Source organism: Leptodactylus fuscus, chromosome 5 (genome assembly GCF_031893055.1).
Source record: "Leptodactylus fuscus isolate aLepFus1 chromosome 5, aLepFus1.hap2, whole genome shotgun sequence".
Taxonomy (NCBI): Eukaryota; Metazoa; Chordata; class Amphibia; order Anura; family Leptodactylidae; genus Leptodactylus; species Leptodactylus fuscus.
The window spans coordinates 185,143,116-185,157,356 of NC_134269.1; the positions used below are offsets into that span (position 1 = coordinate 185,143,116).

The window sequence follows — 14,241 nt, forward strand, 5'->3', positions numbered from 1 at the left end:
CTCTGCCCTAGTATAACATTCCCCTTCCATCTCTGCCCCTAGGTTACCGAGACACACACACATACAGATAGACACACATATAGACAGATATAGACACACGCACACACATACAGACAGACACATATAGACATACACACTCCACGCTGCATCTCACCTTACATCTCTCAGTACCTTATGACACAAACTACATGTCTCCATCTTCCTGCCGGCACTAAGACACGCCTCCCTAGACATGCCCTCTAGTCAAGCTGTGCGGGCCGGACTGAATCAGTCAGAGGGCCAGATATGGCCCGGGGGCCGGACTTTGCCCAGGTCTGCACAAGAGGATGGCACGAAATCCAAACCAGAGAGTGAAATCTCGCATGGGGTGACTCACTGTACTTGGCCCATCACATTACAGGTTCCCGAAGGCGCAATACATGTGCAGAACATGGATTACAGGACTTACTGTCATGTCCTGAATATGTGTGTGTTATATATATATATATATAGTAAGATGGGTGAGATGAGAAAACTCCAGGAATGTTTGTTCTCAGCAGACAACTTTCGTCTGCAGAGCATTTTGCTAAATGCTCAGTATTGGGCTGGATTTTTAGGAATGGCAGGCAGGTTGGTAGTGGGACCTGTCATGCTACCCCCCTCCAGTCCACACTTTGGGGATGTTCCAGCAGCAACTCAGCTGCAGAGAGTCTCCTCGTCAAGGAGGCTTAAGAAGTCAGCTCCAGCAGAAGACTTTGGGCAAAGCTTGGCTGGAGAGCCAACAGAGAGGTCGTATTTTTGGAGCTGTGTCCTGAATAATTCAACTCGCTTTTGGATTTCTGTTATTCTAGGTGAGGTAACCTATTCTATGATTAGTTAGAGCTTAGCCGGGCAGGTATTTATTTTTGTATTGTTTTCCTTTTGTTGCTGCACTATGTTTTTGAGTGAAAATAAACTCTACCTTTGTTTTGGACTAAAGAAACTGGACTTGTGTGTATATTATATATATTTACACACATTTTAGCACCATTGTCTGGCCAAGTGTATCTATTTCACTTTGCAGAAATATTTATGAGCATGCACTAATAATATTTTGGGCCATTACATATATTCTGCATTTAAGTTAGGTTGTCAGAAAATGGAGGAAAAGACAGACAAACAGCGGAAATCCACTGGATATACAGTGGGGCAAAAAAGTATTTAGTCAGTCACCAATAGTGCAAGTTCCACCACTTAAAAAGATGAGAGGCGTCTGTAATTGACATCATAGGTAGACCTCAACTATGAGAGACAAAATGAGAAAACAAATCCAGAAAATCACATTGTCTGATTTTGTAAGAATTTATTTGCAAATTATGGTGGAAAATAAGTATTTGGTCAGTAACAAAATTTCATCTCAATACTTTGTTATATATCCTTTGTTGGCAATGACAGAGGTCAAACGTTTTCTGTAAGTCTTCACAAGGTTGGCACACACTGTTGTTGGTATATTGGCCCATTCCCCCATGCAGATCTCCTCTAGAGCAGTGATATTTTGGGGCTGTCGCTTGGCAACACGGACTTTCAACTCACTCCAAAGGTTTTCTATAGGGTTGAGATCTGGAGACTGGCTAGGCCACTCCAGGACCTTGAAATGCTTCTTACAAAGCCACTCCTTCGTTGCCCTGGCGGTGTGCTTTGGATCATTGTCATGTTGAAAGACCCAGCCACGTTTCATCTTCAATGCCCTTGCTGATGGAAGGAGGTTTGCACTCAAAATCTCACGATACATGGCCCCATTCATTCTTTCATGTACCCGGATCAGTCGTCCTGGCCCCTTTGCAGAGAAACAGCCCCAAAGCATGATGTTTCCACCCCCATGCTTTACAGTAGGTATGGTGTTTGATGGATGCAACTCAGTATTCTTTTTCCTCTAAAACACGAAAAGTTGTGTTTCTACCAAACAGTTCCAGTTTGGTTTCATCAGACCATAGGACATTCTCCCAATACTCTTCTGGATCATCCAAATGCTCTCTAGCAAACTTCAGACGGGCCCAGACATGTACTGCCTTAAGCAGTGGGACACGTCTGGCACTGCAGGATCTGAGTCCCTGGCGGCGTAGTGTGTTACTGATGGTAGGCTTTGTTACATTGGTCCCAGCTCTCTGCAGTTCATTCACTAGGTCCCCCCGCGTGGTTCTGGGATTTTTGCTCACCGTTCTTGTGATCATTTTGACCCCACGGGGTGAGATTTTGCTCGGAGCCCCAGATCGAGGGAGATTATCAGTGGTCTTGTATGTCTTCCATTTTCTAATTATTGCTCCCACAGTTGATTTCTTCAATCCAAGCTGGTTGCCTATTGCAGATTCAGTCTTCCCAGCCTGGTGCAGGGCTACAATTTTGTTTCTGGTGTCCTTTGACAGCTCTTTGGTCTTCACCATAGTGGAGTTTGGAGTCTGACTGTTTGAGGGTGTGCACAGGTGTCTTTTTATACTGATAACAAGTTTAAACAGGTGCCATTACTACAGGTAATGAGTGGAGGAAAGAGGAGACTCTTAAAGAAGAAGTTACAGGTCTGTGAGAGCCAGAAATCTTGATTGTTTGTAGGTGACCAAGTACTTATTTGCCACCATAATTTGCAAATAAATTCTTACAAAATCTGACAATGTGATTTTCTGGATTTGTTTTCTCATTTTGTCTCTCATAGTTGAGGTCTACCTATGATGTAAATTACAGATGCCTCTCATCTTTTTATGTGGTGGAACTTGCGCTATTGGTGACTGACTAAATACTTTTTTGCCCCACTGTATACTAACATATGGAATATAATATAGACAAGGCTTTATAAAGGGGTTGTCCTGTTATGGACACAACCCCTATCCACAGGTCAGGGAATAAGTGTCTGATCGCTGGGTCCCCCAGTGATCAGAGGACAGGGCACTGAAACAGGGTGATAGATAACGCTATCATTTTTGTGCAGACCCTTTCATTTTATTTTTTTTTAATAACTTATGCAACATAGTAGCTGTAGTAGTATACATTTTTTCTATTTCGTTGACAGGCGAATCAGAGAGGAAATTCCAGCTTTCAGTCCCACTTACACTTCTTTCTCTGGGCATTTCTAGACATTTATAGCTAAAAAAATATATATTTTATTTCATTAAGACTCAAAGACATTAAACCACAAGAACTTCTCATAACCTTATAGCTAGATAGACACAAGAGCTATACACAATGTACATACAGTGACTATGCAGGAAACAGCCTAACCACACGGTAGCGGTCAAGATCAGCTTAACCACCTATGCCTGAATTAGCACGTCAGAGCAGGAAACGGCTCCAGTAAAGGGTTCTTTCATTTCTTAAAGAAGTTTATTAAGGGACTGTATTGAGTGACATATCTTATAACCTAGAGACAGCTATATAATGTGTAAGGCCATTCTATCTCATCCAAAAACATATAAGCTCAGATGGGACGAGTGTGTGTGTGTTGTAAATGCCTACCACAACCAGACAGTCCTGGTGATGGCTTTTTTTTCGAGTGGGCATCAGAGAGACCCTCATAAACATTAAAGGGGTTGTCCCATAACAAGGATCCTATCTATACTGCTAGTTTCTGTGGATTTAAGACTTTTTCGAAATACATTGCTTTATCAAAACTGCTTTGTTTGGCCGCTATCTTAATTTATTCACTTCATTGTTTACACTCGGTTTCTATGGCCACGGGGCTTATCTGCTCATTTCCAAAGTGACGTAGCTGCCTGCTGAGTGCTCGGCAGCAGCTCTGAGCTGAGTATGTCTGACAAGTAACGGAGCTCCTCAGATAGGGGAAGGGGGGGGGGGGGGGATTGGTGAGAGCTCCGGGATTACTGTGCTGTCTATCTTCAGCTTTTCCACTTATCAGCCGGTTTAATTGAATCTGGCTGATAAGGGCTGAGACAGGGAGTCTGTTACCTCTGTATGTAATGCAACCTGACTCAAATCCAGCTCTGCTACATCAGTTTCCACATCAGCTTTATACTGTGTTACATAGTAGATGAGGTTGGATAAAGACATGAGTCCATCAAGTCCAACCTATAACCCTACAATCCCCTACAGTGTTGATCCAGGGGAAGGCAAAAACCCCATGAGGCTCATGCCAATTGCCCTATTTCAGGGGAAAAAATTCCTTCCCGACTCCAAATCTGGCAGTCAGTATAAAACCCTGGATCAACGTGTCCTTAAAATCTAGAGACCATAACCCATTATATTTTTCTCTCCAAGAAAGGCATCCAGGCCCTCTTTGAACTTGTTCAGTGAATCCGCCATCACCATTTCCTGGGGCAGAGAGTTCCAGAGCCTCGCTGTTCTTACTATGAAGAATCCCCTTCTATGTTTCTGGTGAAACCTTCTCTCCTCCAGACGTAGAGGATGTCCTCTTGTCACTGGCCTGTGGTAATTCATTTACAACCAATCCCTCATTACAGACTGCAAACATAGCAGAGCAAGTGAAATCGCGCCCACCAATGTGCCGAGAAAACCAAGAAGTGAAGAGAGCACACAGCCTGCAGGTTGGTGAACAAGGGTTATGGGAATACCCCTTTAAGTGACCAGCTAGTCCCACTGAAATCCATTTAGCTGACGTTAAAGCGGTTTTCTGGCCCCAAACCGATTCACGTGTAGTACAGTGAGCCCCCAGAATAAGTGTTACTGGTGGGTACCTCAGTCTGATACTGCGAACAAGCATCTCTATAAGTAGATAACTGTCCAGCCATGAACTTACGTAGTGCTGCTGTTGTCATGTTCTCCAAGTCTCTCGTACTGTCTGGGTCTGGGGACGAAGCTATTGATGACCCCCGGGGAGCTCTCCTCACTGGGACTGGCTTCAGTGGAGCTGTAGTCATTGTACGTGTCGGTTCTCAGCCTGGTGGAAGCCATGATACCTAGACCAACAAGAAATGTAAAATGTTTATAGCTACAGTAAGCAGGGGGAAGTTATCTGCTGTACAGGAGACATATGAATGGACTTAAAAGGCTTTTCTGGGATCGGACACTTTGAGTGACACTTCCACATTTGTCATGTGGCTGAAGAAAATAGCAGAATTGAAAGTGATATCTAGAGACACCTTTAAGAAGGAATTTTACACCGATGGGGAGAAACAAAAACCACACTACTATTTGGTAAGGTCTGCGTAGTCATATAAAAAGCTATACATCATATTGCATATACGACATAGCAGAGATGAAGTGATCTACTAAACACCAAACGTCTGGGACCCCCAAAGAGCCAGAGACGGTAAAAGACATCCTTGATAGGTAGAAGGTCTTTGTATTGTTGGTTATAAACCTCAACCCCTATGCCATACACAGATGCCCCCATTACAGCCTGCACCAGACATGGAAAGGCAATATAGGAGTGACAGTCACAGATGCCCAGTATAACAGTGACGACTACATATGTACCTCACCCTCGCCAACTGTGAGGAGTGACCTCAGGATCTCTGAACTGGTGACAACATAGCGCCTTCACTTTTTAAGGTAGTAAAATGGAATGGATCTCAGTCATTGCAATCTACAGAGAATAACTTGATATTTGGCATCTCCTTCAGCTTTTGTAGGAGTCACAGAACAGAAGATGCCATGAAGCTCCAAGAGTCTCACCACCCACAAGCGCAGATAAATAAGAACAACAATATCACTGCCATATATTGTACTATATTGTAATTCACAAAAACACTAAAATCAAAGGGCTTATCCAGCCGTGCTCTCATCCAGTCTGCCATTGGGCGTGGGGACCTACAATATTACACTGGTCATGAAGTGAATGAGCCCCATTAATAATACGAGGCCCTGCACAAATGGGAAATCTGATCCCATCAATATTTGATGTGACCTTTACCCTTTGCAGATGTCTTTTGAAGGAACTTGGCAGGGAGGATGTTCCCGCCATCTTGGAGAACTACCGTATATACTCGAATATAAGCCGAGGGCCCCTAATTTTACCACAAAAAAAAAAAAACTGTGAAAACTTATTGACTCGAGTCGAAACTGGAAGGGGGATTGGGAGATGCAGCAGCTACTGGAAAATTTCAAAAATTAAAGTGGTTGGAGTTTTTGGGTGCAGTAGATGCTGGGTGCTGGGGAAGGGGAGGGGGTGTTTTGTATAGGGGATCTGCAGTGCTCCTATTAACCCCTTCCCGACGGAACAGGAGCACTGCAGATCCCCTATATTCAGTAGACCGGGCACTTTCAGACACAGGGATACCTAATGTGTATGTGTTTCACAGTAATTCTCTACTTGTATATGTATTCTAGGGAAAGGTGGAATTTAGAACTTTTATTTATTTTATTATTATATTTTTTAAAGCTTCTTTTTTTTCACTATTTTATGGGAGATTCTATACATTACTATTGCGGCTGGTCATAGACCCACCCACCCCCCCCCCACAAAAAAAAAAAAAAAAAAATTTTTGCTTGTCTCGAGTATAAGCCGAGGGGGGCTTTTTCAACACAAAAACTGTGCTGGAAAACTTGGCTTATCTGTGGATGTAGGCTTACTCCAATCCTTCTGTCTCTTCATGTAATCCCAGACAGACTGAATGATGGAAGGAATCTGTGACAGCCATATTATCACTTCCAGGACTCCTTTGACACAGTGCAAAGGTCACACCAAATATTGATAACATTGATTTCGTTTAGGTTTGTCTTTTGTTCATTTACTTTATAAACTATATATAAAAAAACAACTAGTAACACTTCTATTTTTGAAATTATTTTTATTTTGCAGCATTTTCCCTCTCCTGCCTAAAACTTTTGCACAATACTGTAGGAAGCCATAGCTATCCTGGATAGAGTGGTGAAAAGACCATGCAGATGGAGATTGTGAAGGGTAAAAACATCAAGATGAGATTTTTCTTTTTACATCATGATTTTGTGCTAATAAAAAAGGTATCAACTACTGAAGTTTTTTGTTTTTTATATTTCCTAATAAAAACAGTAATTCAGCGTCTGTAGACCCGCAATTCCCATCTGAGGTGTCGCAACAACCCAGTGGAGAAATGGTCGCATGTTTCCCCATCAACTATGTAATTGTATAGAAGATTGTAGAAAGAAGGTTTAGCTTCCTGCTCTTTCTGCTGAAGACCTGCAGAGAAGACACAGGAGGACCTCAGAGCTCTGCGGGACCGAGGATGGGTAAGTGGGGTTTATTTGGTTTTTTAAATTATATAGCACAACTACAGTGTGGGACATTATTATTTGTCTGGGGGCCGCTGAGGGACATTATTATTTGTCAGGGGTCCACTGAGGGACATTATTATTTGTCTGGGGTCCACTGAGGGACATTATTATTTGTCAGGGGTCCACTGAGGGACATTATTCTTTGTCTGGGGGCTGCTGCGGGACATTATTATTTGTCTGGGGTCCACTGCGGGACATTATTATTTGTCTGGGGTCCACTGCGGGACATTATTATTTGTCTGGGGTCCACTGAGGGACATTATTATTTGTCAGGGGTCCACTGAGGGACATTATTCTTTGTCTGGGGTCTGCTGCGGGACATTATTATTTGTCTGGGGTCCGCTGCGGGACATTATTATTTGTCTGGGGTCCACTGAGGGACATTATTATTTGTCAGGGGTCCACTGAGGGACATTATTCTTTGTCTGGGGTCTGCTGCGGGACATTATTATTTGTCTGGGGTCCACTGAGGGACATTATTATTTGTCTGGGGTCCACTGAGGGACATTATTATTTGTCTGGGGTCCACTGAGGGACATTATTATTTGTCTGGGGTCCACTGGGGGACATTATTATTTGTCTGGGGTCAACTGAGGGACATTATTATTTGTCTGGGGTCCACTGAGGGACATTATTATTTGTCTGGGGTCCACTGAGGGACATTATTATTTGTCTGGGGGCCGCTGCAGGACATTATTAGATGTCAGGAGGACTGTAGGTTTTCTGTCTTTTGGGAAGAATGATTTGATAGGGGTACCAGAGTAAATTTTCTTTTTCTAGGGGTGCCCAGATTCTGAAAAAGTTAGGAAACACTGCTGCAGTTGTGGAGCCGTACTCTGCCTCTGCCCTACCTACACTTATACATTTCTATGGAACCTGACAAACACCAACTTGTGCTAGTTCATGGCATACTACAGACATGTCCTCCATACCACAGCTGAATAGTAGAGTAACAGACAGAGGAGGGGGACCGCAGCTCAATGCTTCTCTGAAGACAAGTGGTTTTATAAGTGGTCTATGGCTTTGATGTTAGCAGCATTGTGCTCAGCTAATGTAGAATAGAGATTGCTGTGAAGGTTAGTGGAGGGGGCTCCATAGAACTTATTATATACCTGCAAAATTACATGGCTGTGATGCCTTGGGTGATATGTGCCATACTTGGTGGGTATGCCCACCCGTGCAAACTCTATAGCAAAAAATAAACTATAATTACGCTAGAAGATTAGCACTACCACCGTTGACTTTATTTTGGGAGATAGACCTCCAACATAACACCTTGGCCACCTGCATACATATTGCTTCTCAATGTCGTACCCCCAGATTATCACACTCTGTCAGGTTATTATATGAGAGGATAGAGGCCACTCGCACGGATACGCCCCTGGCTGGACTATGTGGCCCCTCAGGGCCTGGAATTAGCCGTTACCCCATCTCCATGATACTCACCATTCCCACAAAGGATTTTGTATGCAGTCATTGCGACTCTACATTTTGGTAACTTGATGTGATCTATGATCTCCCTCTATGCTTTCTCTATTGGCTCTCCCCCTTCCTCCTTCCGATTTTAGACCCCCTTTTACTTCCTCTTTCATTTTCAGTTTTATTTTGGGACTTTATTTTACCTTCTTGTACATGATGTATTTTTTCTTTTTAGCTGTAAATATATATATTACGAGTGGGGTTTTTCTTTTATACCATCTCTAGCCCCCTGCTTGGTTTTTTTTTTAACATTTGAGCTTGTACAATATTTCTGATGGCTTTTATTTGAAACTAAAAGTCAGATAGTAAATGTCCAGTTTTATCACAAAATAAGGGTTGTGTAAACTTACCCTCCCGCTGGATCTGGCATTAGGTATAAAGAGAGTCAACTGCTTATTGGGTGGTCATGTTACCCAGGCGTCCGATGCCCAGTAGTTTTTAGGATCTCCCATAGACTAAATGGAGAAAACCCACAAACCTTCCAGTACAGTCCCCTTCATCTGCATGATAGAGGGCATAGTCTGGCGTTGTAATGGGGATGGGCACTACCAATAAAATATTTATGGCCAGTTCACACATGCTTTTACTATTGGCAGCTGCATGCACCTCGAATTATAGAAGTGACCAGGATCTGCATGATCTATACAATAAGTTACAACAGCTGGTGGGGAGCTCTGGGTGCTGTAACTTAACAAAACAGAGGTTTGAGAGTGAGGAGAAAGACAGGATTTAGAGACCCGCAGCATACTCCCCTCCACATCCCTCTCTGCACCTGGGGCAAGTGCACCCCCCGCCACACTCTGAATATCACTAAGTGTCCTTTAATCCCCCATCACATGTGAGGAGATTAAGGATGACAAGTGGAAATACCTTTTCATACCTTAATCTTGCAACCACTCTGGTACACATATCTAATATGTTACATACAACAGTACTCTGCTATCAGCTACTGTAAAACTACATCTCCCAGCATACACTACCAGATCATACAGAGTCCATGAGACAGACATATAATAGAAGCAATATTAAGCAGATATGAAAGCTTCAGCTAGCTCACAGCCAGGAGATGTTCAGGATCACTAGTGGTCTGGTATCCCTCCAGCTAATATACATAAACACTAGGCTGGAAGCAATGATCACTTCCAGTAAGTGGCTCCATAAAACACACGGAGCTGCCAATCTTCATCCATGGAGTACAGCCTGACAACAAGATTGCACAATCTGAGACTTTTGCACTTAATATATGGAACTGAAAACAAGAGTTATCGCAACGGAAAAGTGCAGACTCAGGAGCTCATAAGACAACACAGCAGAATCCCAAAGTATATATAACCTGGACATATGACTCTGACCACATACACAACATGAGTGGGTCCTTCACGCCTCCACACAACCCGAGTGCCTGAGGACCTAACATAACATATTGTGCAGCGTCCACCCCTGAAAGTGACAGCGATTTATGTCTACATAGGATGAAATACTGGTGCTGGTTTACTACTACACAGCTCCAAATCCCCTGTATAACCAAGAGCTAAAGGGGTCCTCCAACTCTTATTAGAAATGTTATGTTGTGCTGCAAATAGGGGCAATGCTAAAAATGGGGGAATGGGCAGAGATGAGCACATTTTTAATTGTATTTCCCCTTTTTTGCTGCAAAAAGTAACCTGTCAAAGAAAACAATTGGACAATCCCTTTAAAGGGGTTTTACATCATTTACAAAAATGTAGCCCATTGCAGTGAATGGATGGAACAAACAAATAACCCCTTCACCTCTCCAGTTCCCCTCCTCTCCAGCGGTGGCGCTCTAGTGATCTCTGCAGTGGTCATATGAAGGATGTCAGCACACTACTGCAGACAGAAAACAGAGACCTGCAGAGTTGTTTTGGCCTTGGTTCTCTACATAGCAGAATAAACCCAACGTGAATAGAGCTCAATTCATAGAAATTCCCTTTAAGGGATGTAATACCCCAAATCACCCCCCCCCCCCCCCCTCACCAACTAAGAGGAAGATGAGACCCCATGGACTGTTGTACCCCATATCATCCACCACACACCCCCATACCCGCCACCCCCCCCCCCCACACATTACTAGCTTTGACATTGCCAAATATCTATTCGGACGTGCCAATAAAGCTTGTTTGATTCTTTGATAGTATTATGGGCACCTGCAGCCACCACTTGAAGGAGGTAAAGTGCTTGCCGCATACTATGTTATGATGCAGTTCAATGCTTCACAGTACACAGAGATCTCCTAGCTCCAAGAAATCAGGATCTCTGCTCATCTTGCAGGACTCACATTGAATGATGGGCCAGGACTGCAGGTCTGAGGTGAACTCAATGGCTGATTTGTGGGCGGCTGTAACCCAGCCTGAACAAGAGGCATCCAAAATGGCCCTGACTATTAACCGCACAACTATATTGAGCCAACCAGAATTACAGATGGAAGGCAGAAAGAATTCTGGGGGTGCGTTTCCAAACCTGTATCTATGCAGAGGGTTTGGAGTGAAAACACTATATGATTCAGGTGACCCTAACTTATCTACCTCCTTTAAAGGGAACCTGTCAGCAAGCCTGGTGCCCCTAAACCAGCAGTCACTTCAATGCACCATTAAGCAATGAGCACATTCCCTGGCGGCCACTGTAAATGGATTTGAAGCCACTTACTGCAGATGAGACTTGAGGTCACCAGGTTTGGGGCATTAAACTCGAGCAGCACATAATGCTTCTTTCTTACAAGGTTCCTTATGCACAGCAGCATATTACTAGAAGGATGGGGGTGGGGTGATACTTCCTCTCTAGCCAAAGTACCACATTTTACCCAAACGGTCATTTAAACTGCAAATTAAAATTTAATTTTTTTTTTAAATGTAGAGTCTGAGCCCCATATAGGGATCACAATGCACTTTTCCCCCCTATCAGTATGTCTTTGTAGAATGGGAGGAAATCCACGCAAACATGGGGAGAACATACAAACTCCTTACAGATGTTGTTCCTGGCGGGATTCGAGCCCAAGACTCCAGTGCTGCCAGGCTACAGTGCTAACCACTGAGCCACCATGTTGCCCCAAATTAAAATTTTAAGTGGAACTACAGTAAGAACACAAGACACTAAATAATCCCACTGGTACTACAGTCAGGGTCACATCTGTGTCAGAGGTCGTTAGGAGACTCCTTTATAGATATAAAAGTAATAAGACATAATCCATAAATAAGAGGTACATTTGAGATCGCTGCAACTAAACTGACCCGTAAATACAAAAAACCCAAAAACAATACCAGAATTGGAGTCTCTCAGACACCCTTCCAACCCCCTCACAAATAAAAATAAGTTATAGCAGTGGTGAAAAAAAGTTTAATCTGCTTAATCCGTAAAGGGTTAAAATCTGTACTCAACCATGATGCCGAGATAAGGAGGAAGTGGACTGAGCCCCCTACTCACACCATCACCCCTCAATATAATCACCATATACTAGAATGTATACTACCCATATATCACCGCAATACTATCCCTGTGCTGATAATATCACCAATATCATAATACTGTCCCTCTCCTGCCCCCATACTAATATTACTGCCCTAGTAATACCCCATCATAATACTGTCCCTCTCCTGCCCCTGTACTAATATTACTGCCCTAGTAATACCCCATCATAATACTGTCCCTCTCCTGCCCCCGTACTAATATTACTGCCCTAGTAATACCCCATCATAATACTGTCCCTCTCCTGCCCCCATACTAATATTACTGCCTGAGTAATACCCCATCATAATACTGTCCCTCTCCTGCCCCTGTACTAATATCACTGCCCTAGTAATACCCCATCATAATACTGTCCCTCTCCTGCCCCCATACTAATATTACTGCCCTAGTAATACCCCATCATAATACTGTCCCTCTCCTGCCCCCGTACTAATATTACTGCCCTAGTAATACCCCATCATAATACTGTCCCTCTCCTGCCCCTGTACTAATATTACTGCCCTAGTAATACCCCATCATAATACTGTCCCTCTCCTGCCCCTGTACTAATATTACTGCCCTAGTAATACCCCATCATAATACTGTCCCTCTCCTGCCCCTGTACTAATATTACTGCCCTAGCAATACCCCATCATAATACTGTCCCTCTCCTGCCCCTGTACTAATATTACTGCCCTAGTAATACCCCATCATAATACTGTCCCTCTCCTGCTCCCGTACTAATATTACTGTAATACCCCATCATAATACTGTCCCTCTCCTACCCCCATACTAATATCACTGTCCTAGTAATACCCCATCATAATACTGTCCCTCTCCTGCCCCCATACTAATATTACTGCCATAGTAATACCCCATCATAATACTGTCCCTCTCCTGCCCCCATACTAATATTACTGCCCTAGTAATACCCCATCATAATACTGTCCTTCTCCTGCCCCCATACTAATATTACTGCCCTAGTAATACCCCATCATAATACTGTCCCTCTCCTGCCCCTGTACTAATATTACTGCCCTAGTAATACCCCATCATAATACTGTCCCTCTCCTGCCCCCATACTAATATTACTGCCCTAGTAATACCCCATCATAATACTGTCCCTCTTCTGCCCCTGTACTAATATTACTGCCCTAGTAATACCCCATCATAATACTGTCCCTCTCCTGCCCCCGTACTAATATTACTGCCCTAGTAATACCCCATCATAATACTGTCCCTCTCCTGCCCCTGTACTAATATTACTGTAATACCCCATCATAATACTGTCCCTCTCCTGCCCCTGTACTAATATTACTGTAATACCCCATCATAATACTGTCCCTCTCCTGCCCCCGTACTAATATTACTGCCCTAGCAATACCCCATCATAATACTGTCCCTCTCCTGCCCCTGTACTAATATTACTGTAATACCCCATCATAATACTGTCCCTCTCCTGCCCCCGTACTAATATTACTGCCCTAGCAATACCCCATCATAATACTGTCCCTCTCCTGCCCCTGTACTAATATTACTGCCCTAGTAATACCCCATCATAATACTGTCCCTCTCCTGCCCCCGTACTAATATTACTGTAATACCCCATCATAATACTGTCCCTCTTCTGCCCCTGTACTAATATTACTGCCCTAGTAATACCCCATCATAATACTGTCCCTCTCCTGCCCCCGTACTAATATTACTGCCCTAGTAATACCCCATCATAATACTGTCCCTCTCCTGCCCCTGTACTAATATTACTGTAATACCCCATCATAATACTGTCCCTCTCCTGCCCCCGTACTAATATTACTGCCCTAGCAATACCCCATCATAATACTGTCCCTCTCCTGCCCCCGTACTAATATTACTGCCCTAGTAATACCCCATCATAATACTGTCCCTCTCCTGCCCCTGTACTAATATTACTGTAATACCCCATCATAATACTGTCCCTCTCCTGCCCCTGTACTAATATTACTGCCCTAGCAATACCCCATCATAATACTGTCCCTCTCCTGCCCCCATACTAATATTACTGCCCTAGTAATACCCCATCATAATACTGTCCCTCTCCTGCCCCTGTACTAATATTACTGCCCTAGTAATACCCCATCATAATAC

The 14,241-nt window shown here is 43.5% G+C and overlaps 1 protein-coding gene across 2 annotated transcripts in view; it reads right to left on the reverse strand.

Annotated features, from left to right (window-relative positions):
• LOC142203820 (proton-coupled amino acid transporter 1-like) overlaps positions 1 to 14,241 on the reverse strand; it is a 57,454-nt gene that overhangs the window by 42,663 nt on the left and 550 nt on the right. For both annotated transcript variants that reach the window (XM_075274888.1, XM_075274889.1), the window contains exon 2: positions 4,721 to 4,880. In XM_075274888.1, the coding sequence (XP_075130989.1) occupies positions 4,721 to 4,875 (155 nt within the window). In that variant the 5' untranslated portion in view covers positions 4,876 to 4,880. The remainder of the gene's footprint in view (positions 1 to 4,720; positions 4,881 to 14,241) is intronic.